We start from the raw sequence: 26,401 nt of genomic DNA, 5'->3' as shown, positions 1-26,401 counted from the left end.
TAGGGAGTTTTACAACTGACAGTAGGCACATCTTCCTTCCTGGATGAATTTTATTTGTTCCTTTTTCAGGTTGTGAAACTATATCCACAATCTTTGAAGCCCGGAAACACTATCCAAACTCTGGTCAGTGTGTTTTCTCACTGGAGAATCCTCTACGTGTGGCAATTGGATTATCATCAGCCCTGCCTGTTTTGTACCTGGAAAGTGCCCTGGTCTTACTTGGCTCCAAATTGTTGGCTTTCACTTTTGACCCCAAGCATCTGAAGCCATGGGCCACACACAGAGGCAGGGAACACCACCATCCAAGGGTCCATACCTCATGTTCTTTCATCTGTTGGTGCTGTTTGTTCTTTTTCACATCTGTCAAGGTAAGCAACTTTCAGGAACTTAACTGAGTCAGTTGGTACAGGGTTAAGAGAAAGGAGGTGGGGTTCTCTGAGCTGCTCCCTTCTATTACCCTATAAGCTGGAAGGAACCTTCAGGGTGTTTTCAGTACATTTTAAAGATAAAAAAACTGTGGTCCAAAGAGGCTAAAGGACCTGCCTATCCTCACACAGCAAGTTAGCAACCAAGTTAACTCAAGAACCCAGACCTTCAAGGAAGGGTGAGAGAGGCAGTATTATTTTTAACAAAATCATACAGCCAGAGATTCACAATGGTCTCGTCCATGAATAAGAGATGCTCATTTATATTTTGTGATGTGCCAGTACTGGTCTCAGAGTCCAGTCCCAAACTATGTTATCATGATAGAAATCAGCGAAGTATTCTGCCTCTAAAATTGAACAATGGTGATCTTTCCAATTTGAAGGCAGGAGAGTAGTTGAGGACAATTCCTCTTAATGACGTTAATCTTCTTAATCTTAAATTCCTCTTAATACATTAATTTTATTTGTTCTGCTTTGGATTCTGAGATCTTTTATCAACATTGGCATTTGACTTTAAGTGGTATCAGATTTAGCACAAAATTATATTTTTAGTTATTTTTAATCTGCTACATAGGTATTACATATATGTCCTGCAAATAATAATTCGACTTCTAGAGGCTTTTGTTCCTGCTCAGGTGATCTTAAGAGTGCTGGACTTTCGGGACTGTCAAGAAGGGTGAGGCTTGTCCCTGCTGGCAGGATGGTTCTGACGTTTTTTTTTAAGTCAGAAAACAAAAGATCTACTTTTTAGTGAGCAGCATACCTACTGGTTTCCCAAAAATAAAGAAGTAGGTTGGGCTACAGCATGGTTTGCCAGTCTGCAAAGATGCAACTATTAAGGTTCCTGGCCTTAAAAACTCCTCACTTTAAGTACTGCCTAAAACATCAGAGGTATGAGAGAGAGGCAGAGGGAAGGGAAGAGAGCTGGGGACACACAGATTACTTGACTGCAATAGTGGTCCTTAAAAATTTTCTGTCCAGAGCTATTTTACATTGTTTTAGAATGAAGGGAACCATGGCTTACATTTCACAATTTACACCTCAGATTTTGTATATATTTGACAGTTATATTACATTTCCAACAGTTACAATTTCCTTCTGGGAAGTTGGGGGAGCACTCCCAAACTAGTCTTCTGGGAAGTACAAGGGAGTTTAAAATATTTAGAAGGAAATATGTACAGGTTTCCCAGAAATTAGGGGGGGCAAGGAGGAAGAGAGCCAGAAAGAGAAAGAACAATAAAAAAGCAAAAGAAGACATAAAATAAAAATTAAAACCCAGACTTTAGAACTTGTACCAGGAAAATTAGAGTCAGAGGTACATGGAAGGAGATCTTTGAGCTAAATAAAGATGTTTAGGAAAGCACCTTGTTCTCCAGCTACACCCTGGTTTTACTGCTGCTATGACTGAGTCAATGAACCACCGACGGTGCGCCAGGTGGGCCGTAAAAATTGAGGCTAGGATTCCTGCCCTCAGAGAGGTTTGCCTATGTTAGTTGGGGGAAGGCAAAGCTAACCCATGTAAAACAAGCAAAAAGCAATGCATTACTTTCCCCTAATTGTAAGAGCCCAAGATCTGGGAAATGGGGTACCAAGCTGGCCTGCAGCACAGAAGGTAGGCTTTACAGGGGCAGATGGGTAATGGAGAAAGAATTCTGGTCAGGGCAACAGCTGTTCACTTTTTGGTTTAATCATTTATTAATTCAACAAACATGAGCATCCCATGCATGCAAGAGACCATTCTTGGTCCTGGGGACAAGTTGTGAGGAAAATGGACATGGCTCTTGTGTTTGTGAAATTTGCAATATCATTTGAAAAATGATAACTAGGAAGAGGAAAAGTCATCCAATAATCACTCGAATGTGTGAAGGTGTGGCCAGCAAACAAAGCTAAGTGCTTTGAAGGCAGGGCACAGGCACTGCCAGAGGAAGTGCTGTCTTCCCCTGCCAGCAAGGAGTGGCAGTGAGCTAGAAAAGGAGGAGAGGAGCGAATGGCCCAAGAGAAAGAACCAGGCCCCACTGCGCTTGTGAGCTAGGGTCATGAATCTGCATGTTATTCAGGAAGCTGGAAGGGCTTTACAAAGGGGAGTGGTGTAGTCTTCCCCAGCTCTGTTCACACTTTAATTACACATACCAGTCACCTAGGGGTTTTGAGGCACAGGGAATTTTTTTTAGAGAAGTGAATCTATTTTGCTAATACTGTAATGACAGATATAAGTTATTGTGAATTGTCCCAACCCATAGAATATTGCAATATCAGGAGTGAACCCTAGTGTGAACTCTGGATCTGGGGCGGCGATGATGTGTTATTGTAGATTCATCAGTTGTAGCAAGTGTACTGCTCTGGCGCAGGATGTAGATGGTGGGGGAAGCTGTGAATATATTGGGAGGGGGTATATGGAAATCCTCTGTACTTTACACTCAGTTTTTCTATGAATCTAAAACCGCTCTAAAAAATAAAATCTATATAGTTTTTTAAATGCTGTTTCTGTTTAGGTGGGTCTGGGATGGTGCCTAACATTCTGCATTTCTAAGAAGCACCTAGGTGATGCTGATGCAGCTCCACCATACACTTTGAGTTTCAGTAGTAAATCTCTAAATATAACAACAACAAAAAGGGTTACTGAAGAACAAGGAGTGGCTTGTAGGGTATCCGCAGTGACTGTGCAAAACCTACCAGGAGGTTTTTTCAGTAACTTACCATACCTGATGATGTCTTTGATGAAACGAATTGAGTCAGAGGGAAGTCAATGGATTGGAGAGTGTGTACCATGTAAAATTAGTGAGGACTGCCCAATAGGAGCATAGGTGTGAGTTGTGCATGGTCTCTGAGAGGTGAGATTGAGTGAATACAGTGGAGAAGGATTATAGAGGGCATTGTTCAGGGCAGGGATTTGCCACAGTAGGCCCTCCTCTCCTGCTTTGGGTCAGAAGCCACACCCTGGCAGAGGTGCTCTCCCCCTCCCCCTGCCCAGCCACTAATGCCCAAGGGAAGGGACCCTTCTTTCATACACAGGGTGGAACCAGCCAGGCTCCTCTTTCCCTCTAGGTCGGCAGGCACTGTCTATGGGGGCAGAAACACCTGACTTTGTACTCCAGCAACTGGTGGCAGTAAGGCAGGGGCTCTAACAGGGCTAATCTTAGAAGGGCCAATATGGGCAGCTTTTCCTTCAGAGCCGAAGTCCTTTAAGGGAGGCTCAGGTCTAAAGAGGAGGCAAGAGATGCAGGAAAAGCATTGCCTATAAGTTTATAGTCTGAGAACTCAGAGCTAGGAGAAAAGAGAATACCCCAAAGTGCCACCATTCACAGAACACATCCTCTCCCCGCAACACATGCCTCTATGCTGCTGGCCCAGGGGTCCCATGAGCAGTGATTGTTGCCATCATTACCCTGACAACAGTTCTTCAAGTTGCTGGGCATTTTAAGGATATAAATACTATTTAGAAAGAGAAAAGGAGCAGTGTGAACATCAGGGGACACAGGTCTCAAGCTTGCAGCCACCAGACGCAGCTCTGCCTATCTCCTTTGTGTGGCTAGCACCCAGCCCAGGGCTGACACCAGCCCTGTAGGTGCTAGTTCACCTAATCAAACATTTAGAATGGTCCAAATAGTCACTCCTGTTGGACAGGTGTGCATAAACCAGGAACGGTAAAATCAGGTGGCGAGATAATAGGTGACTTTGATGCTTTTCTGTATCTTCCATTATTTCTTAGAATGTTTATTTTATAGTCAGGGAAAATGTTTATATTTTTTTCTCTCTCTCTCTCTTTTTTTTTTTTTTTTGTTTTTTTTTTTTTTTTTTTTTTTTTTTTTTTTTTTTTTTTTTTTTTTTTGAGACGGAGTCTCATTCTGTCGTCAGGCTGGAGTGTAGTGGCACGATCTCGCTCACTGCAACCTCCACTCCCAGGTTCAAGCGATTCTCCTGCCTCAGCCTCCTGAGTAGCTGGGATTACAGGTGTGCACCACCACACCCAGCTAAATTTTGTATTTTTTAGTAGAGATGAGGTTTCACCATCTTGGCCAGGCTGGTCTGGAACTCCTGACCTCAGGTGATCCACCCGCCTCGGCCTCCCAAAGTGCTGGGATTACAGGTGTAAGCCACCGCACCCAGCAGAAAATGTTTATTTAAAAAGCACACTTGTGTTTCCAGGGAGGTCATGTATGTCATGTCATTTGGTGAGTTTTAAGATGTGTCAACTGTTTCTCTCCCTTCTCCACCAGGAGTGGTGATGCAGCCCTCAGACCCCTGCCAGGGCAGCCTCTCTAACTCCCTGGGAGGGGCACTCTAGCCTGGCTACCGCATCCACCCAGCCTCCAGCCATGGTGAGGGTGGGGAAGACTCAGGTCTTCCTAGAATGGGTTCTTTTTTTCCCTTTGCGTTTTATTTGCAATGACATAAAATTCAACATTTTAAAGTATGCAATTCAGCTAGCTGCGGTGGCTCACGCCTGTAATCTCAGCACTTTGGGAGGTCAAGGCGGGTGGATCACTTGAGGGCAGGAGTTTGAAACCAGCCTGGCCAACATGGCAAAACTCCATCTCTACCTAAAATACAAAAATTAACTAGGCAAGGTGGCCTATACCTTAAATCTCAGCTACTCAGGAGACTAAGGCAGGAGAATCTTTTGAACCTGGAAGGTGGAGGTTGCTGTGAGCCAAGATTGTGTGACTAGACTCCAGCCTGGGTAACACAGTGAGACTCTGCCACAAATAAATGAAGAAAAAAAGACAGAAACAAAGTGTACAATTCAGTGGGTTTTAGTATATTTGCAATGTTGTGAAACCACCATCACTATTGAATTCCAGAACATTTCCATCATCCCAGAAAGAAACCCTGTGCCTATTTGCAGCTACTCCTCACTCCCCTCTACCCCTTCTCCTCGTAACCACAGTCCACTCTCTGTATCTATGAATTTGCCTGTTGTAGACATTTCTTTTCTCTCTCTTTTTTTTTTTTTTCCCCAGAATCCAAGTAAGAAAGAATATTCTGGACATTTCTTACAACATGTGACATTTTGTGTCTATCTTCTTTCACCGAGCATTATGACTTTAAGGTTCATCCGTGTTGTATATGTTTTGGTACTCCATTTGCTTTTATGGCCAAATAATATTCTGAAGTAATATTCTGTTGTAGATTAAGATCTATTTTTTTTTTTTCTTTTTGCAGAGATGGGGTTTTTGCTATGTTGCCCAGACTGGTCTCGAACTCCTGGCTCAAGCAATCCACCTGCCTTGGGCTGGCCTCCCAAAGTACTGGGATTACAGGCGCATGGCCTAGATTGAGTTCTTGAGAGGTACATTATTTGTCTAAAACTAGAGCACACTTGTTGGCAAATCGCTTCCTCTCCTGGGTGGCTAGCAGTCCAGAGTTTAAGTGGTCAGAGCAAGAGGGTGGCAAAGGGCCTGGGAGAGGCAGAGGCTGAGGCTGGCACTGTTGAGTGTCCCCAGCATGCCATACAGGTGGACAGTTTCTGCACATTCGCCAGAAGGCAAGCAGCATTGCTGTCCATTTCTGTCTTCACTCTGCCACCTCTCACAGCCTCTGCCCCTTCTTTTTTTTTTTTTTTTTTTGAGACGGAGTTTCGCTCTTGTTACCCAGGCTGGAGTGCAATGGCGCGATCTCGGCTCACCGCAACCTCCGCCTCCCGGGTTCAGGCAATTCTCCTGCCGCAGCCTCCTGAGTCGCTGGGATTACAGGCACGCGCCACCATGCCCAGCTAATTTTTCGTATTTTTAGTAGAGACGGGGTTTCACCATGTTGACCAGGATGGTCTCGATCTCTTGACCTCGTGATCCACCCGCCTCGGCCTCCCACAGTGCTGGGATTACAGGCTTGAGCCACCGCGCCCAGCCGCCTCTGCCCCTTCTTGACGGCTGCTGGGTAGAGGTGCAAGATGGGCCCCTCATGCCAGCTATGGGCACTGAACTCAGTTCAAGAGTCAGTCAGTTACCTTGGTGATGCTGGTCCTATCCCGGGTGTGGTTCAGGAAAGCAGGCTGTTTTATATGAGAAAGAACAGCCCCATTAAAAATCTGTAGCACATTCTGTAGTTAAGAAAGCACTTTGCATTTGGTATCCTGTGATATCTAAGATAATTATGTGAAGCGGGGAAGATAGTTGTGTTGGTTTGTTTTGTGCTGCTATAACAGAATACCTGAGATTGGGTAATTTAGAGATTTATTTTTTACTGTTCTGGAGGCTGGGAAGTCCAAGGTCAAGAGGCTGACATCTGATGAGGACCTTCTTGCTGCATCATCCCATGGCAGAGGGTAGAAAGGCAGGAGAGCACGCATGAGACACAGAGTGGGATGGAGGCCAAAGCTATCCTTTATAAGGAAGCCACTCCTGCTGTAGTGAACCCACTCCCAAGAAAATGGCATTAATCCATTCATGATGCAGCATCTCCATGACCTAATCACCTTTTAACAGCTCCACTTCTCCACACTGTTGCACCCAGGATTAAATTTCCAACACACAAACTTTAGGAGACACATTCAAATCATAGCAATAGTATTATGCCTGTTTTATAGAAATGGGACCTGAAGCCCAGAGAGGTTACCCAGCTTAATTAAGGTTATGATTCCAATACACAGTGGTTGGAGCCAGATCTCATCTCCTCATGCCTAGACATGTATTCAGCAAGTATTTACTAAGCACCTACTATGGGCCAGGCCCTGTTCTAGACACTGCAGATACGGCAGTGACAAAATGGACAAAGCCTCCACTCCATGGCTCTGTGTCTAATTATGTGTCACATATACGTGTAAATATACATCACAGTTGAAAAAATATATATCAGCTGGAGACAAGCCTGAAGAGAAACAATCAGGCAAAGAGACTAAAGAGTAGCAGGATGGAGGGGGCCGGGGAGGATGTTGCTGTTGGAGATTAAGGAAGGCCTCTCCGACAAGGGGCCACAAGAGTAGATGGGAGCAAAGTGGGACCTGGGCTATGTGGTCTCTGGGGAAGACACTGGCTCCCTCTAACGACCCAGGTACTGTGGAGGACTTTTAAGAGCAGAATCTCATTTTGAATTCTCACATCCACTGGGTTGGGTAGATGTTACAATGCCCATTCGAAAATGACAAAGCAAGCTCAGAAGTTCAACCAGGCTTGCGGCAGTAATGCTGACATTTCTGGGTCCTGACCCTCCCTGCCAGAGTCACAGAAGCATACAAAATTGTTAAGAGACATTTCAACTCTTTTCTGTGGTGAAACCCCGAAAGCTGGGTCCTGTGTGAATTCCCAAATTGTTTGGAAAATTTTGGGTTCCTCTTTTTAGTCTGGTTCTTCCTCAGCACCAGTGTCTGGTGAGAAGCAGATTTCAGACAGGAACGTGGAGCAGCCCATTGATGATGTGCTATGACTTTTCAAGAGACACCCACACTTGTCCTCAGAAGGCTGGACAAAACTCCTTACGAGCCATCGTCAAAATTAGATAATTTCTCTTTCAGTTATGCTTTCTGTTTTGCTAACATCACCACATATCTAAATCAGAGAAATACTGGATTCTTTTTGGGTGGGAACAAATGGTTAGGTGGGGAAAGATCCAATTATTTGGGGTCCCAGATAAGTGAGTTGCTGTCTGTCGAGCCCGTGGCAAGACCAGAGTCCTACATATCTGACATAACCCCTGAGTGAAATGAAAGGAAACAGAAGGTAGGAGTTGGCAGTGGGAGGAGAGAGAAAAACAGAAACTGTTACCGAAGACCTGCTGTGTCCTTGTGACTTTTTATTTATATCATTTAATTGAATTGAATTTTCCAATGATTCCAAGGGGTGGATATCATACCTATTTAGAGAAGAGGAAACAGATGAAACAGCAAGTGGCTGAGCTGGGTCTAGAATCCAAGTCAATCGAAATGGACAGCCCACATTCCTTCTATGTCTCATTTTGCTTTCCTTGCAACACTAAGAGTGTATGGGTTGTCATTTGATCTTTTGCTAATATACCTTCACTTCAAAATATGCTCCCTTCAAATATATCTTTTTGTTTCTTCCACTCTTTCAGCTATATTCCCTAAAGCAGGGACTAGTAACATTCCACACAATTGCCAGGGGGTGCCTGGACCATTCTGCATTATCTCACTTTGCTATGCAAATACCCATCATCACAAAACTCTCTTCTTCAGTGCTGTGGTGGGGCCACATCCAGTCTGACAGAGGCCTGAGAGTGGCTGGTGAGATGGAAAGGTGCTCGAGCCCCATGATCTTGCTATCTAAGAAGAGAGAGGGCTTGGAAATGCTGTCCCTAGACACGGGTTTCTCTTAAGGGGATCTGTGTGGCTCCGGGGGATACAGGGCCCAGAAAACGCTGTCCCTAGACACGGGACTCTCTAAGGGGATCTGTGTGGCTCTGGGGATACAGGGCCCAGAAAACGTTGTCCCTAGACATGGGTCTCTCTAAGGGGATCTGTGTGGCTCCGGGGGATACAGGGCCCAGAAGGCACAGCACAACAGCACTGGGCAGGGGGCACCGCGACCTTAGCGGGATGCTGCTTTTAGGTCCTACAACAGCATTGGAAGAGTGACCATGCTGTCTCAACCAAAAATCAGAAAATATAGTCTGCTAAGGAATGTTGGTGCTATTGATGACACAGAGATTAGTTCAGATATTAACGTGCTGACATTTCTCGGTTATATGGAGAAATGAACAAAATATTTTAAATAAAAACCCTTTTAGCAAATCCAGGCTGGAGGGTAACTGTATGGCATGGACTGCAAATAGCCAAAGAGATAAAGGCAGGATGTAGGATCCATTTAGCCTACCTGAAGATGGTAGAAATAGTCCAAAGGTATAAGCATGGGAATCATTTCAGCTGGAAGCCACGGGAATCAATCAGGCCTGGAAAGAAAATGATTCTGGTTCTTAAAGCAAAAGGGCTCTGTGGCAGGGCTGGGTTGGGATGGGGGACAGTGTTGGCTTACTGGAACTGGGCCTAAAACTGAAGACGTTCATAACAAGAAGAATGGCCCTAAAAGCCTGGGCCAGAAAGAAAAATGTGTAAAACTGGGCAGTTTCCTTTCCTCAGCTCAATTTCCTCATCTGTAAGATAAGGTCACCAGAATGAATGATCATGGAAGTCCCTTCCAGATCTCATACTCCTTACTATGACTTTCACATCCTCTGGGGCTGAGTACATTGTTTAGCCCTTGGTTGGTATTTATATCCAGGTCTTCTCAGGGACCAGTGGACTTTCTCCCTCACTGGGGATCCAGTGTCCCCAACTCCTGGCCTATAGGCATCTGGCTATATATATAAGACAAGCAAATGCCTTTCCATATTTCTGAATGCTCAAGCTGTGTCGTCATGCCAGGCGCGGTGGCTCACACTTGTAATCTCAGCACTTTGGGAGGCTGAGGTGGGTGGATCATCTGAGGTCAGGAGTTTGAGACCAGCCTGGCCAGCATGGTGAAATCCCGTCTCTACTAAAAATACAAAAATTAGCCGGGCGTGGTAGTGGACACCTGTAATTCCAGCTACTCAAGAAGCTGAGGCAGAAGAATCACTTGAACCTGGGAGGTGGGCACAGTGGAAGTTGCAGTGAGTTGAGATTGCACCAGTTCACTCCAGCCTAGGCAAAACAGCGAGACACTGTCTCAAAAAAAAAAGATGTGTCATCATATGGAGATGCAGGGAAGATTCTGGATAACTCTTGATAGGTAACGTCACTGGAAGAGCTTTACCCATTTGGTGGGGTGTTGGACTGGACTGGATGTGGAAGCAGCACTCAGTGGTATATGTGGGTGGGAACATAAGGCAGTTTGCTTGTCGGTATACCAGTAGGTATATCAAAGGTGTAATGTGGCTGCTAACATATTGAATCCAACTTTAGGCTGCAAACATAGATTTAAGTAAAGGAGGTGACAACCCAGTTCTACTTTGAGCCAATCACACAGTGGATGTCTGGAATGTTAGATTTAGTGAACTTTGCTGTCTCAAAAAAATATACATACAAACCAAACTGTGTAGTGAGGAAAGTGAGGGTACTCACTTTCAGTACCTCAGTAAGGAACAGGGGCAGATGGGAACCCACAGAACTATCTGAGAGAGGCCATAACTATCCTCAGATATCTGCAAGGTTTGTTATGTAAGAAGAATGAGATGTGCTTTGTAATGCATGTAGAAGCTAGAGGAAAACAGACTTCAACATAAAGCAAAGCAAAAGTTCCTCAATCGAATTGTCCAAAGATGAAATTAAAAACCTTAGAAGTTAGTAAATTCCCTACCCCCTTGGAGAAAGGAGAATGGGATTCATATTTGGTGTGTATCTAGGCACTGAATCACAGTATGTACTTGACATAAATTATCTCATTTAATCCTCATAATAAGCAATGTGAAGATTGGGGTTCAGAGAAGTTAAGTAAGTTGCTTAAGGTCACACAACTACCGCGGATTTTATTGAATACAAAAAGGCCATGTTCTTTCTATACCAACAACCAGCAGCCTCTAGGCAGGGATGTTAGCAGTGAGCACTTAGTCATGACTGCCTTTAAGGTATTAGGCAGTCCCGAGAGCTTCAATTTGTAAGTCACTCAAGTGAAAACAGGAGGAATCAGGATGTGTATTAAGGTGACAGATGAAGGTTTTTTTTTTTTCTTTAAATTTATTTTATTGCATTTTAGGTTTTGGGGTACATGTGAAGAACATGCAGGATTGTTGCATAGGTACACACGTGGCGGTGTGATTTGCTGCCTTCCTCCCCATCACCTATATCTGGCATTTACCAACCCAAATGCCCATCGATAATAGACTGGACAGGGAAAATGTGGCACATATATACCATGGAATATTATGCAGCCATCAAAAACGATGAGTTTGTGTCCTTTGTAGGGACATGGATGAACCTGGAAAGCATCATTCTCAGCAAGCTGACACAAGAGCAGAAGATCAAACACCACATGTTCTCACTTATAGGCGGGTATTGAACAATGAGAGATAGCATGGGGACAGATGAAGGTTTTATTCCTGTGCTAAGCCTGTTAAGTCCAGGAATTAGCACAGGAATAAAACCTTCATCTGTCACCTTAATACAGATGAAGGTCTGAGTCTTTAGCTCACTCAATCTGGATAAAATTTATTCTTCAATTCTCCCATGGTTAAATGCAGTTCTGTAGTTTAAATGAACGTGTGTACACGTGCATATCTGTGTCTGTGTGTGTGTTGTTGTACCACATGATTGTGGGGAGAGGGGCTGTGGGAAAAACACAGGGGAAAAGGCAGTGAGCATGAGAGACTAGGTCTTTATATTGAAATTCTTCCATATTTTTCAAGGCAGTAGTGGCTGAAAATTACCTAAGCAAGTGACTAGGGAACACAGCCAGGAAGCAGGCCTTCTGTAAGTGGGAATTCATGAATAATGAAGACTGATTATATTTCCCTACCTATTTAAAGTATGGTCCAGTTTTTTCTTCTTAATTGACCCCATCTCCCTCCCTCATTCTTCCTCATGACTGCAGAATCATAGGCCCTTGGAATCTTACGCCGACCTGCCCTGTCCTAGGCTTTCTGAACCTTTCAATCTCTCAGCTGCCTTAGCTGCAAAATGGGGGAAATAATACATATCTCATGGGGTTGTTGGGAGATTAAATGAAATAGCCCCTGTCCATAGAGCCACCACAGAAGAAGCAAGAAAAGGAGATAGTATAAAGAGTAATTCAATATAGGCCATCTATACAGAGGTGGGCAGCAGCACCTTGCCCTCCTCCACTACCACTATGCCCAGTACCTTGGTCAGGACTGACTTCTCTTGGGCATGGTACTGCATTAGGTAAAGCAAATAAGAAGTAATAGGGCCGGGTGTGGTGGCTTATGCCTGTAATCCCAGCTCTTTGGGATCACCTGAGGTCAGGAGTTCAAGACCAGCCTGGCCAACATGGCAAAACCCTGTCTCAACTGAAAAAAAAAACAAAAAAACCCAAAAATTAGCTGCATGCAGTGGCAGTCATCTGTAATCCCAGCTACTCGGGAGGCTGAGGCAGGAGAATTGTTTGAACCCAGGAGGTGGAGGTTGCAGTGAGCCAAGATTGTACCATTGCACTCCAGCCTGGGAGACAGAGTAAGGCTCTGTCTCAAAAAAAAAAGAAGAAATAATAGGATTATAAATTGCCTCTCTGGGAGAGGCTCATATGCTCTGAAACCCTTCATGCCATTGGAAAATCCTCTAGAAAAAGGAAGGGCATAGGTTATGTTATAATGATTGGTCCATGAGTTCGCTTTTAGTGATTTGTCTTCTCTGTTTTTGAAACCAAATTTGTTTTTTATGCATTGGCGGTGCTACTGCTATAGAAAACACTATTTAGGTTCCTCAAAAAATTAAAAATAGAACTACCATATGACCCGAAAATTCCATATATTCATAAGAATTGAAAGCAGGGTCTTGAAGAGACATTTGCACACACATGTTCATAGTAACATTATTCACAGTAGCTAGGAGGTGGGAAGCAAGCCAAATGTCCATCGACGAATGAGCAAACAAAATGTGGTGTGTGTGTAATATTATTCATTATCATTATGATCATATCATTACCATTCCTTACAAAGGAAGGAAATCCTGTCATGCTACAACATGAATGAACCTTGAGTGCATCAAGCTAAGTGAAATAAGCCAGTCATAAACAGAGTGTTACTATATAATTCAATTTCTATGAGGTATCTAAAGTAGCCAAATTTATACAAACAGAATGGCAATTGCCAGAGGCTGAGGGGAGAGGGGGAAAGGGGAGTTGTTTAATGGACATGGAGTTTCAGATTCGCAAAATGAAAATTTATAGAGATCTGTTTCACAACAATGTAAATATACTTAACACCACTGAACTGTACACTTAAAAATCAGTAAGATGATAAATTTTATGCTATGTGTTTGCTTGTTTTGAGACGGAATTTCACTCTTGTTGCCCAGGCTGGAGTGCAATGGTGTGATTTTGGCTCATTGCAACCTCCACCTGCCAGGTTCAAGTGATTTCCTGCCTCAGCCTCCCTAGTAGCTGGGATTACAGGTGCTGGCCAGCATGCTCAGCTAAATTTTTGCATTTTTAGTAGAGCCGGGGTTTCACCATGTTGGCCAGGCGGGTCTCAAACTCCTGACCTCAAGTGCATCACCCGCCCTGGTCTCCTAAAGTGCTGGGATTATAGGCATGAGCCACCATGCCAACCTGTTATGTGTTTTTTACCAAATTTTTAAAAAAGAGAAAAAAAGCATTGAGGACCCAAAAAAATCAAACTGGATTGATGCTTAGTCACTAGACACAACATCCTAAGTTCTGTTACTGTGAACTTTGGATTCCTGACCATGCAGGAATCTATATTTAATAAACAATCTTGTTCTGTTTGCCTCTCCATAGGTATTATCCAGGTGACCAAGGGAGTAAAAGAAGTGGCAACACTGTCCTGTGGTCACAATGTTTCTGTTGGAGAGCTGGCACAAACTCGCATCTACTGGCAAAAGGAGAAGAAAATGGTGCTGACTATGATGTCTGGGGACATGAATATATGGCCCAAGTACAAGAACCGGACCATCTTTGATATCACTAATAACCTATCCATTGTGATCCTGGCTCTGCGCCCATCTGATGAGGGCACATACGAGTGTGTTGTTCTGAAGTATGAAAAAGATGCTTTCAAGCGGGAACACCTGGCTGAAGTGATGCTATCGGTCAAAGGTTGGTGGGGTTTTCAGACTTTACTCTAGGCCAGCAGATTCTTAATGCCCTCAAAGACACATGGCTATTGATTTAGGTGAAAACTGTACCAAAGAGGGATGTAATCTCACTTCATTTCTTGGAGTTAAGACTCTAGTTGTACGATAAATCCTAACTGGTTTTTCAAGATGTCGTGGTAATATCTGTTAACTTGCATTTCTTCTTCTTTGACAATCCAAGTTCATAACAACCATCCTGGGGCACTGTAATGACCTAAAGAGCCTCTCAATCACCACGGGGATCTTTAATTTGATGTAGCCTTTCTACTAACTGCACTTGAACCAGCAATATATGCCTGTAAAAGCATGCTGAAAATGTAACAGGGCTGGGCATGGTGGCTTAGACCTGTAATCCCCAAAATTTGGGAGGCCAAGGCAGGAGGATCATTTGAGCCAGGAGTTCAAGATCAGTTTGGGCAACATAGTGAGACCCTGTTTCTACAAAAAAAAAAAAATTAGCCGGGTGCCAGGTGTAGTGGTACATGCCTATAGTCTCAGCTACTTGGGAGGCTAAGGTGGAAGGATGGCTTGAGCCTGGAAGGTCGAGGCTGCAGTGAGCTGGGATCATGTCACTGCACTCTAACCTGGGTGATGGAGCAAGACCTTGTCTTGAAAAAAAAAAAAATAGAAAACCTAGGCCAGATGCGGTGGCTCATGCCTGTAATCCCAGCACTTTGGGAGGCCCAGGCGGGTGGAACACTTGAGGCCATGAGTTCAAGACCAGCCTGGCCAACATGGTAAAACTTTATCTCTACTAAAAGTACAAAAATGAAAAAAAGAAAATCAATAAAGTGTAGTAGATGAGGTTATAGGCTGAAGGTTGTTGTTGGGACATAGGTTTTTCTGAGTAAAAGACTACTTTTTTTTTTTTTTTTTAAATTTCAACCAGGTATTATATTGGTCTGGCAACTGCAAAATATACAAATTTCTGAAAGGCATCTCCTGTTTGAAAACTAGCATAGCTTCATCCCAGGAAATTAATTCAGACAAATATTTAAACACAGAGAAGTCATAAATTACACATGGAAGGCTCCCAAACCAATTAACAACTAACTTAATCTATACAGCTTTCTATTTTTCAGGCTTCCTTATACATATTAATAAATAAATAGCACATCTGCTATCAAAATAATAAAAAATTGAAATGAATTCAAATAAATTTAATTTATTCAAATAAATTTCAATTATATTTTCAGATGAAAATATCACTAATGTGGTTCACAGTTTTTCTTCTCACCTAAAATAAAGAGCTTTGTCCACGGTCTCAGAACAGAATAAGGAGAGGGGAAAACCCATCCAGAAATAAATATACAAAGTTAAAAATACTGGTCCTGGGTGTTTTTTTGGGGGGGTGGTGGTGTTGGTGAGAATCAGTAGAAGCAAAAACTCATGACTACAGTTCAATACCTGCCCCCCACTCAGATGCACACAATGTCTCTTCAAAAGGCAGGTCCCAGGCTTGCAAATTAGGCAGCATTTTCCTTTCTTCAAGATCTCCTCTCCCTGACCAGATTTATGTTCTCTCTCTCCGCATCTAGACCCTTTCCAAATGAAAGTTCTATGTTAGGCAAAGCCTTCTCTATTTTTGTTTTGAGTTTAGGTAGTCAGAGAGGAGAGGGCAATGTTCAAAGGCTAAAGCCAGAAAGGAAGACAAGAGAAACCATTCTCAAGAGCAAAGCCACAGGCCCCTTATGTAAAAGACAACCTTTTAAAAAGCACAGAAATGCTAACCACAAATTTAGGGTAGTGATAACCTTAGGTAAGGGAAAGAGAGGGACAGGATACGTGACACCATACCAGCAGATTCACCTAATTTACTGCCAGTGTTTTGTGTGTCAAGTTGGAGAATGGGTTTACAGGTGTTCACTATAGTTTAATAAATAAATAGCTAACATAGAAGAAAGCCACTTGTGTACTTCAAGTAATCAGGAAGAAAGGAAAAGAGAAGAAAAGGAAAGGAAAGAAAGAAAGGCAGGGACAAGAAAAGACAGGCTCTGGTGTCAGACAGATTTGAATTCTGCCATTACTAGTTGGTTATAATTTCTCTAAACTTGTTTGAATACTTATAAAATGGAAATAATACTAGGTTAAATCATGTGAAATTGTTGATCTTTGGCCTTTTTTGATCTACAACTTACCTCTCTAGGGTTTCTATGAAGGCAAAATGAGATAAGGTCCAGAACTAACAAAGAAGAGCTCAGTAAATGTCTATTACTTTCCTCTTCATCTCTTAACAACTGCAAGTTCTCTGGCAACGTTTATTCACACAAAGCTACTTCTCCTTTCTCTAATAAGTGCCCTCCTGTCTCCATCAAAAGTGGTAAAGAATTGATATAACTAATTTAAATCAAAGTTAGCCTTTGGATTATATATAACTATTACTGATTAATGGGAAGTTGCAAATTATATCTCATATTATCATTCTTATTTGTTCTGTTTTTTTGAGATGGAGTCTTGCTCTTTTGCCCAGGCTGGAGTGAAGTGGTGTGATCTCAGCTTACTGTAACCTCCAACCCCTGAGTTCAAGCGATTCTCCTGCCTCAGCCTCCTGACTAACTGGATTACAGGCGCCTGCCACTGAACCTGGTTAATTTTTGTATTTTTAGTAGAGACAAGGTTTTGCCATGTTGACTTGACTGGTCTTGAACTCCTGACCTCAGGTGATCCACCTGCCTTGGCTTCCCAAAGTGTTAGGATTACAGGTGTGAGCCACTGCGCCCGGCCTTTATCATGGTCCTATTAAAGCTAGAAAATTATTTAAAAATAAACCTCTACACACATAGGTTTGTAACTATATGTAATCATATATTCTTGTTCTTTCTTTAGCTGACTTCCCTACACCCAGTATAACTGACTTTGAAATCCCAACTTCTTCTGACATTAGAAGGCTAATTTGCTCAACCTCTGGAGGTTTTCCAGAGCCTCACCTCTCCTGGTTGGAAAATGGAGAAGAATTAAATGCCATCAACACATCAGTTTCCCAAGACCCTGAAACTGAGCTCTATACTATTAGCAGCAAACTGGATTTCAATATGACAACCAACCACAGCTTCATGTGTCTCATTAAGTATGGACATTTAAAAGTGAATCAGACCTTCAACTGGAGAACACGTAAGTGACACTGTTCCAGGGAGTTTCTGCTATAGAGAATCTAAAAAGATAATACAGTCATGTGTCAGTTAATGATGGGGATACATTTTCAGAAATGCATCATTAGGCAATTTTGTCACTGTTGGAACATCAGAGTGTACGTTCATAAACCTAGATGGTAGAGCCAACTGCACACCCAGGCTACATGGTACAGCCTAATGCTCTGAGGCTACACACCTGTACAGCATGTTACTGCACTGAATACACAGGCAGTTGTAACACAGTAAGTATTTGCACATCTAACCATATGTAAACATAGAAAAGGTACAGTAAAAATACGGTATTATAATTTTATGGAATACCATCATATATGCACTCTGTCGCCCAGCCTGGAGTGCAGTGGTGCAATCTTAGCTCACTGCAACCTGTGCCTCCCGGGTTCAAACCATTCTCCTGACTCAGCCTCCTGAGAAGCTGGCATTACAGGTGTGTGCCACTACACCTGGCTAATTTTTTTGTGCTTTTAGTAATATGCCATTTTTATGTGGCATATTACTGTAACTCAGCCAGACACATTTTAGAATTGTCATATTTACTTTGATAGTATTTTATAGTATTTTTAGATACACAAATAACATGTGTTATTATGACTTATTAAAGTCACTGTGAGGCTGGCCACAGTGGCTCATGCCTGTAATCCCAGCACTTTGGGAGGCTGAAGTGGGAGGATCACTTGAGACCAGGAGTTCAAGACCAGCCTGGGAAGCATGAAGAGACACTGTCTCTACAAAAAAAATTAAAAAATTAGCCAGGCTTGGTGGCACACACATGTAGTCCTAGGTACTCAGGAGGCTGAGGTGGGTGGCTCACTTGAGCCCAGGTGTTGAAAGCTGCAGTGAGCTATGATCATGTCCCCCACACTCCAGCCTGGGCAACAGAGTGAGACACTGTCTCTAAAAGGAATAAATAAAACAATTTAAAATAAACTTAAAAAATAAAGTCACTGTGCAAGGTGTGAAGTTACTAATTTTATTTTCTTTTAATATTCTAAAATTTATATATCCTAATAACCACTCTCCATCAAGCATTCATCTTAAAAATTTATTGTAACAATATTGTGATTGAAAGCATTAAAATGTGCCCTTTGAAATTGCCCTTAGGGATTTGGTACTTTTTTTTAGGGCATGCTACCCACATGGTTCCATGGTGCCAAACAATTATTTTTTGTGTGGGTTAATGTGCTTTTTAAGTACTACTGGTTTCGGAACCAAGTCTGTGTTCTCTTGAAGACAATACCTGAAAAGAGGTCAACTTGGGACAAATATTTTAGCCTACTGGTAGTAAACTTAGAGAATTCCCTTTCCTCAAGAGGTGAAGCCATTTGAAAATATACAATGAAAAAGTTGGGTTTATATGAATATATGCATCATAAGCCTATGATGGCTTAAGATGGCTCACAGGTGAACTCAGATGTTCGAAATATTAATACTTGTTTAAACTGTATGGCTGATCATACAGAGGACCACAGGTCTCTCTCCCTACCCCTAACCCCATTTTCAAGGATAGGTTTTGTGACTGCATAGTAAGAAACAATACACTGAGTTTGATATACAGTTACATATAAGTATATAGCACAATATATAATAGCATGTCTTCTTCATGACTTAACTTGTAGTTGAGAAGTTGAGAATTTATTTTAGATGGTCTAGCAATTCATGCTAGTATATGATTTACTCTAGATCTTTCAGTCTGACAGCAGATTCTTTATTTTCCTCAATGAGATAAAATTTCCTAGGAAAATTAGTTCAAATATAAACCAAACTCTGACATGACTTTATTGATACTCCAAACTTACCCGTCTCAGTCATCTTTTATGTATGGTAAAAATTTTATTAAAATGAGGCTTGAATCATAAAGATAGTTTAGGTCTCTATTTTAACTTTCTCGTTATAGTATTATTTAACCAATTTTACATTATTCTGATTGAAGGTAGAAAGCAGTACAGAGTACTGATTATTAAATCAGTAATACTAGCTTGAATTGCATTTTGATTTGGATTTTTCTTTTTTTTTTTTTGAGAGGGAGTCTCACTCTGTCACCCAGGCTGGAGTGCAGTGGTGCAATCTCAGCTCACTGCAACCTCCGCCTCCCAGGTTCAAACAATTCCCCTGACTCAGCCTCCTGCGTAGCTGGCATTATAGGTGGGTGCCACCACGCCTGGCTAACTTTTCTGTGTTTTTAAGAGAAACGGGGTTTCACTATGTTGGTCAGGCTGGCCTTGAACTCCTGACCTTGTTATCCACCGGCCTCAGCCTCCCAAAGTGCTGGATTACAGGTATGAGTGACTGCACCTGGCTGACATTATTTATATTAAAATATGGATATATGTGGATGGGGATTGGCAAAATTTTTCTGAATAGAGCCAGATAGTAAATATTTTAAGGTTTGTAGTCACACAGTCTCTGCTGCAACAATTCATCTCTGCTGGTTATAGCACAAAAACAGCCACAGATAAGACATAAATGAATGACATGGCTGTGTTCCAACAAAATTTATTTCTTTGTTTTTGAGACAGACTTTCACTCTTGTTGCCCAGGCTGGTGTGCAATGGCGCAGTCTCGGTTCACTCCAACCTCCATCTCCTGGGTTCAAACGATTCTCCTGCCTCAGCCTCCCAAGTAGCTGGGATTACAGGTGCCTGCCATCATGCCCAGCTAATTTTTGTATTTTTTTGGTAGAGATGGGGTTTCACTACATTGGTCTTGAACTTCTGAATTCAGGTGATCCACTTGCCTTGGCCTCCCAAAGTGCTGGGATTACAGGCGTGAGCCACCATGACCAGCCACAAAATTTCATTTTTAAAAACAGGTGGCAGGACAGGTTTGGCCCATGTGCTATAGTTTGCCAACTTAAGGGTTTTTGTCTTTGTGATTGGAGAGCTTTAGGGTATAAATATCTCAAATCTCATTAATTGGATTGTGTGGGGATTATTTAGAATAAGAGTCAAAAGCAACTAATGCATTTATGGGATGTCAAGGGCTGACTACACAAACATACATTAAGTTCGTAGAAATGTTATAGGTCAATGTGAGTACAGCATTGATGTGTAAATGTATCAGCCTGTTTTCATGCTGCTGATAAAGACATACCTGAGACTGGGCAACTTACAAAAGAGGTTTAGACTCATAGTACCACGCGGCTGAGGAGGCCTCACAATCATGGCAGAAGGCAAGAAGGAGCAAGTCACGTCTCACATGGATGGCAGCAGACAAAAAGAGAGCTTGTATGGGGAAACTCCTGTTTATAAAACTATCAGATCTCATGAGACTCATTCACTATCATGAGGACAGCACAGAAAAGACCCGCCCCCATAATTCAGTCACCTCCCACTGGGTTCCTCCCATGACATGTGGGAATTGTGGGAGTTATAATTCAAGATGACATTTGGGTGGGGACACAGCCAAACCACATCAGTAAATAACTGATCTGAAGGAAAAAAAAAAAGCCCAAATGTTATTAATTAAGCAGATTGGGCATATGATTCTTTTTAGTGTAGTCCTACCAAATTTGTTTTCCCTTGATAAACTGGAAGGCAATAAATCTAGGAGAGTTGTACTCATGGTATGTAACAAGCTACATGTGCAAATGCCCTCACACAGCTGTGCACCTTGGATTTTGGATCTGCCTCTGTTACCAGGTTTCTAGCAGGTATCACGACAGAGCTGGCTTGATACTACTGAGGTCTCCCTCACTTCCTCACACACATACTCTCTCTAGGTTGAATGAGACTTGTGGATGGGTGTGGAGTGGAAGCCAGGAATCAGCTGAAGCCTGTGAAACTTCCAGACTCCTTGGATAACAGCATTGGCTTGTTATTTTTTGTGTCATTCTAGTCTGTAGAGGTCAGCTCTAGTAATCACTTAATGTCTCCATGCAATCTTGTGTTTTTTTTTTTTTTTTGAGACGGAGTTTCGCTCCTGTTGCCCAGGCTGGAGTGCAATGGCGCGATCTCGGCTCACCGCAACCTCCGCCTCCTGGGTTCAGGCAATTCTCCTGCCTCAGCCTCCTGAGTAGCTGGGATTACAGGCATGCGCCACCATGCCCAGCTGATTTTTTGTATTTTTAGTAGAGACGGGGTTTCACCATGTTGACCAGGATGGTCTCGATCTCTTGACCTCGTGATCCACCCGCCTCAGCCTCCCAAAGTGCTGGGATTACAGGCGTGAGCCACTGCGCCCGGCGCAATCTTGTGTTTTAAGAGAAAAAAGAAAAACCAATTCTCCCTAGTCTTTAAGTGGTAGGTACACTAAGATAAAATATGTGTTTTAGAATGATTACTGTGATAGCAATGTGCAGGAGTTAGTAGAGCCTAGGAAACCTGAAGCAAAGAGACCAGTTTGTAGGCTATTAAGTGGGAGATGAGAAAAATCTCAACTAAGGCAGTTGCTGCAAGAGATTTGGGAAAAAGCAGTAAGTTCCAGAGATATTCTGAATATAGAACAGAAAATACATGGGAGCCTACTGGGAAATGAGCACAAAAAAAAAATACCACAGTCTTACTTGGGTAACTAAATGGTATTGTTATTAACTGAAATGGGAGATACAGGTGGTAGATATGATTTGGAAAATGTGTAGTAAATTCAGCTTTAATCTGGTGGAGATGCTGGAATCCATCCAATATGCAAATTTAGAAATCAGATGACATTTCCTTTTTTTTTTTTCCTTTTCCTTTTTTTGAGATAGAGTATCACTCTGTCACCCAGGCTAGAGTGCAGCGGTGTGATCTCAGCTCATTGCAACCTCTACCTCCCTAGTTTAAATAATTCTCCTGCTTTGGCCTCGTGAGTAGCTGGGATTGTAGGCACACACCACCACGCCCTGATAATTTTTTGTACTTTTAGTAGAAACGGAGTTTCACCATGTTGGCCAGGCTGGTCTTGAACTCCTGACCTCAGGTGATCCGCCCAGCTTGGCCTCCCAAAGTGCCAGAATTACAGGTGTGAACCACCGTGCCTGGCCTCAAATGGCATTTCAAGTCTCGGGTGTGGAGGATATCACCTAGGAAGCCTGGGACCAGTGAGGGCCAAATGGGACCACAAACAGAACCATGGGAACAACAATAATTAGAGGACAAAAAAAGGAAGAAAAGCCTTCAGAGAAAACTGAATGCAACAAACAGAAACAGAAGGATACGGTAACATAGAAGTCCAAGGAGAAGCGTTCAACTAGCCAAATGCTGATGAGAAGTCCAACAAGCAAAAGAATAAAACTAGACCAGGCATAGTGGCTCATGCCTGCAATTCCAGCAATTTGGGAGGCTGAGGTGGGTGGATCACCTGGGTCAGGAGTTCAAGACCAGCCTGACCAACATGGGGAAATCCCATCTTTACTAATACAAAAATTAGCTGGGCGTGGTAGCATGCCCCTGTAATCCTAGCTACTTGGGAGGCTGAGGCAGGAGAACTGCTTGAACTCAGGAGGCAGAGGTTGTAATGAGCCGAGATTGCACCACTGCATTCCAGCCTGGCCTGGGCAACAAAGTGAGACTCCATATCAAAATAAATAAATAAATAAATAAAACCACTAGGTTTAATAATCAGAAAAGTAAAAACAATAAGTTGGTAAATATTCACTTATTTGTAAGCCATTTCAGAGAAACTAGAAGATGAGCTGCTATAATTTGTGTCCCTGCCCCTTTTCCAGATGTTGCTGCTAACTATTCCTCAAAGCAGCTGAAGAATAAATAGTGTAGCTGCTGCTCCTAATCTGGAGGGATGAACCAGCAGCACCATATCCACCAACACCTTTCTCCTCCCCACCCTCATCCTTCCTCGGGTACTTCTTGTGCTCTCTGTGGGACTGAAGCTACAGCTGATAACCTTCAGGGCTCTCTTCTAGGATGGTCCCACCTAATACCAAGCCATATCCACACTTAGTTTTTTGCCAGACTTGTTCTGTATTTCCAGTAGCTCTAGGCTAGAGGGTGAAAAACCTGTATCTGAAAGTGAATACAAAGTGGCTCCTGTAGCTTTAGGGCAGCTATTGTGAGGAAAGGGTGTGTGTGTCTGTGTGGAGACAGAATATGCTAAGACAAAGGAAGGCGGCATGACAGAGCTAGAGACAGAAAAATAAAGTATACCTAGAACACAACATCAATCAATTAGTAGTAATACATAGTTATAATCAGCTATAAAAGTGAAGTATGTCAAGACGGTTTTTAAAATACTTTCTTAGAGTCTTCCTTATGTCTATTTAATTCAGTAAATGCAGACATTCAAAGTGTCTTTTTCAGTTTTAATATATCTGACATCTGAATATTAGTTGCCCACAAGTATGCACCTGATTGAAGAATTATGCAAGAAAAATGCTAGCAGCTGCATACTGGAGAGCTTACCAGGCAAAGAATACTCCACAGTTGCATCAGTAGAAAAGGCACAGAATGAGTATCAGGCAGTAGGAAACACATTACAGCTGATATTATTTTTTTCCCTCCATAGCCAAGCAAGAGCATTTTCCTGATACCTCGCTCCTATCCTGGGTCACTACGCTCATTATGCTACTCTTAGTAATCGGAATTTTTGTGCTTTGCCGCCTGACCTACCGTAAGTACTATCACACTATCGTTCTGATTTCAATTCTGGAAGACCAAACTCTTATTAGCATGGTTCAGCATCTCTCTGAGGTTTTAGCCTATTCTTTTCTCATGTTTATAGCAAGTCTATGGAAACATTAGTATCTCCTTTACTTGTCTAAGCAAGTTCTGTTCATTCACTGGACATTTTCCGGACACCTCCTATATGTGTGGCACTCTACTAGGCACTGGAATTACAAAGACAAGAAGTCACCACCCTCAAGACACATTCTAGTTTAGTTCATTTATTTTTTCCCTAACTTTATATATTTTTGGAGACTGAGGTTTGCTATTTGAAAACGTTCTGAGGCTAAATGATACTCTATTGTTTGTGTGTGTTTTTTTTAAAGGCTAGTTGATTTGGCAGGTAAGTTGTTATGAACTCCTTAGTGAATTCCAACTTCCATGGACACCATCCTTCTGTTATTCTAATTTTGATTTGGAGTTAGAGAAAAGGCAAATTGACAAATTTTGGGGCCAAGAATCATTTTCTTGGAGGAAGGCAGGATGCACTAATATAGCTGAGAAACTACATGGCTACAAGTGATCTTCCCAATTCTCAGTTCTTAGGTTGGGCACGGTGGCTGACGTCTGTAACCCCGGCACTTTGGGAGGCCAAGGCAGGTGGATTACTTAAGGTCAGGAGTTCGAGACCAACCAGGCCAATATGGTGAAAACCTATCTCTACTAAAACTACAAAAATTAGCTGGGCACGGTGGCATGTGCCTGTAGTCCCGGCTACTCAGGAGGCTGAGGCAGGAGAATTGCTTGTAACCAGGAGGCGGAGGTTGCAGTGAGCCAAGATTGCATCATTGCACTCCAGCCTGGGCAACAGAGCGAGACTCCATCTCACAAAAAAAATTATCAGTTCATTAGAATACATTTTCGGATGAAAGATCCGGAGTGGTTGATGAAAGAAAACATTTCTAAGATTTTACCCTACAAATTTATACTTTGGGTGTTAGGCATATGCTGCCCTCAATCTCTGTGATTAAATGAAGAGGAGCTGCGAGTTCTATGGTCTAAGATATGGCCATCATCACTATGAAGAAATAGCTACTCTTCTTTGAGTAGAAAGCATGTACTCTGATCAAATAAAATTGGGAGATCAACATATGCTGATTTTTCCAGGTTTTAGAGTGTTTGCACGCACGCGTGCACGCGTACACACACACACACAAATGCCAAAGCTCAGTGAATTCCTTAGAGAGTCTCTGCTGTTACCAACTTTTCACAAGGGTAAGATAAAAAGGTGGGCTCAAGGATGTTTCTAATACCAACTATCCAGTCTTACCCCTTTAATTCAGGGTTTTTCATCCTCAACATTACTGGCATTTTGAGCAAGATAATTCTTTGTTTTGGAGTGCTGTTCTATGCATTGTAGGATGTTTAGCAGCTTCCTTAGCCTCTACTCATTACATGCCAGTAGCACTCCTTGCCCCAGTTGTGACAACCAAAAATATCCCCACGAATTGCCAAATGTTCCCTTGGTAGAGAGGTGGAGAGGTAGCATTGTATCGCCCCTGGTATAAGAATCACTGCTCCAGTTCTAAGCCAGTGTGAAGCACTGCTAAATATTAATATATGTGCACAATTCAAGGGAAACTCACTTATCATTTTTATTGTTTGTTCTTGTCTCCAAGGCTTTGCCCCAAGATGCAGAGAGAGAAGGAGGAATGAGAGATTGAGAAGGGAAAGCGTACGCCCTATATAACAGGATCCGCAGAAGCAAGAGGTTGAAAAAAACATCTGAAGGTAGCCTCCGTCATCTCTTCTGGGATACATGGATTTTGGAGATCATGAGGCACTCTTCTCTTCCTCTTAGTACTAAATTTAAGCTGTTTTGCCTACTACCTCACCTTCTCAAAAACCTTTCAGGTTACACTAAACAGATACAAGATGCCTAAAATCCCTCTCCTTTCTCCCCACATGCAATTCGCTTAATGCAACCTCTTCTTTTGCCAGGTTTCCATTCTGCCATCTTGAAATATTCCCCCCTCTTGTTAGCCAATTCAATGCTTTTCATTATCTATAAAACACTAATTTGAGTTCATCTTGCCTGGGCTAATTTCTTAATCTGATCATTCCTTTTCCCCTGTATCTCTCAGTATTGATGGATATGGGTTAGGGCCACTTTGTACTAACATGGTAACTAACAGACATCCTACTGATCAATCATGGAGCAAAGTTTCATAAAGAACTACTCTGTCATGTCATTTTCCTACTCAGAAACTCAGAAGAGAACCCAGTGCCTACAGGAAAAGCTCCAAAACTTTTTAACTTTCCACATTCCAGCTGATCTCTTCAGTCTAAATTCACTGAGTTCTGTCAATTGTTCCTCACATGGTATAGTTTCCAGTGTCTCACATGAATGGGGTAAATAGAACCCAAGACTTTAGATTTGGTGTTACTGACTCTACATATAATGGGATAATTACTATCTGGGGTTTGGAATGTTCGTCCTGTTAAGAGAACCTAACACAGCATTAGCTTTAGTGAGTCACAAATCCCCAGGAATTTTCATGCAAGAGAAACTTATGTGGGACATTAGAATCCAAG

General features: G+C 42.4%; 1 protein-coding gene across 3 annotated transcripts in view; it reads left to right on the top strand.

Annotated features, from left to right (window-relative positions):
* Positions 1–26,401, top strand: part of CD80 (CD80 molecule) — a 30,416-nt gene that overhangs the window by 1,460 nt on the left and 2,555 nt on the right. The window contains exons 2-6 of one of the 3 annotated variants that reach the window (XM_017518908.2): positions 70–368; positions 13,766–14,083; positions 16,948–17,232; positions 23,709–23,813; positions 25,486–25,597. In XM_017518908.2, the coding sequence (XP_017374397.1) occupies positions 269–368; positions 13,766–14,083; positions 16,948–17,232; positions 23,709–23,813; positions 25,486–25,556 (879 nt within the window). In that variant the 5' untranslated portion in view covers positions 70–268 and the 3' untranslated portion in view covers positions 25,557–25,597. Of the gene's footprint in view, positions 1–69; positions 369–5,414; positions 5,716–13,765; positions 14,084–16,947; positions 17,233–23,708; positions 23,992–25,485; positions 25,598–26,401 lie in introns of those variants that run through there. The other 2 variants (XM_017518906.2, XM_017518910.2) reach the window with 2 other exon arrangements.

This window comes from Cebus imitator, unplaced genomic scaffold, assembly GCF_001604975.1.
Source record: "Cebus imitator isolate Cc_AM_T3 unplaced genomic scaffold, Cebus_imitator-1.0 Scaffold713, whole genome shotgun sequence".
Lineage (NCBI taxonomy): Eukaryota > Metazoa > Chordata > Mammalia > Primates > Cebidae > Cebus > Cebus imitator.
The sequence above is the reverse complement of the archived record's forward strand: the minus strand, read 5'-3'. Positions and strand labels throughout refer to the sequence as shown.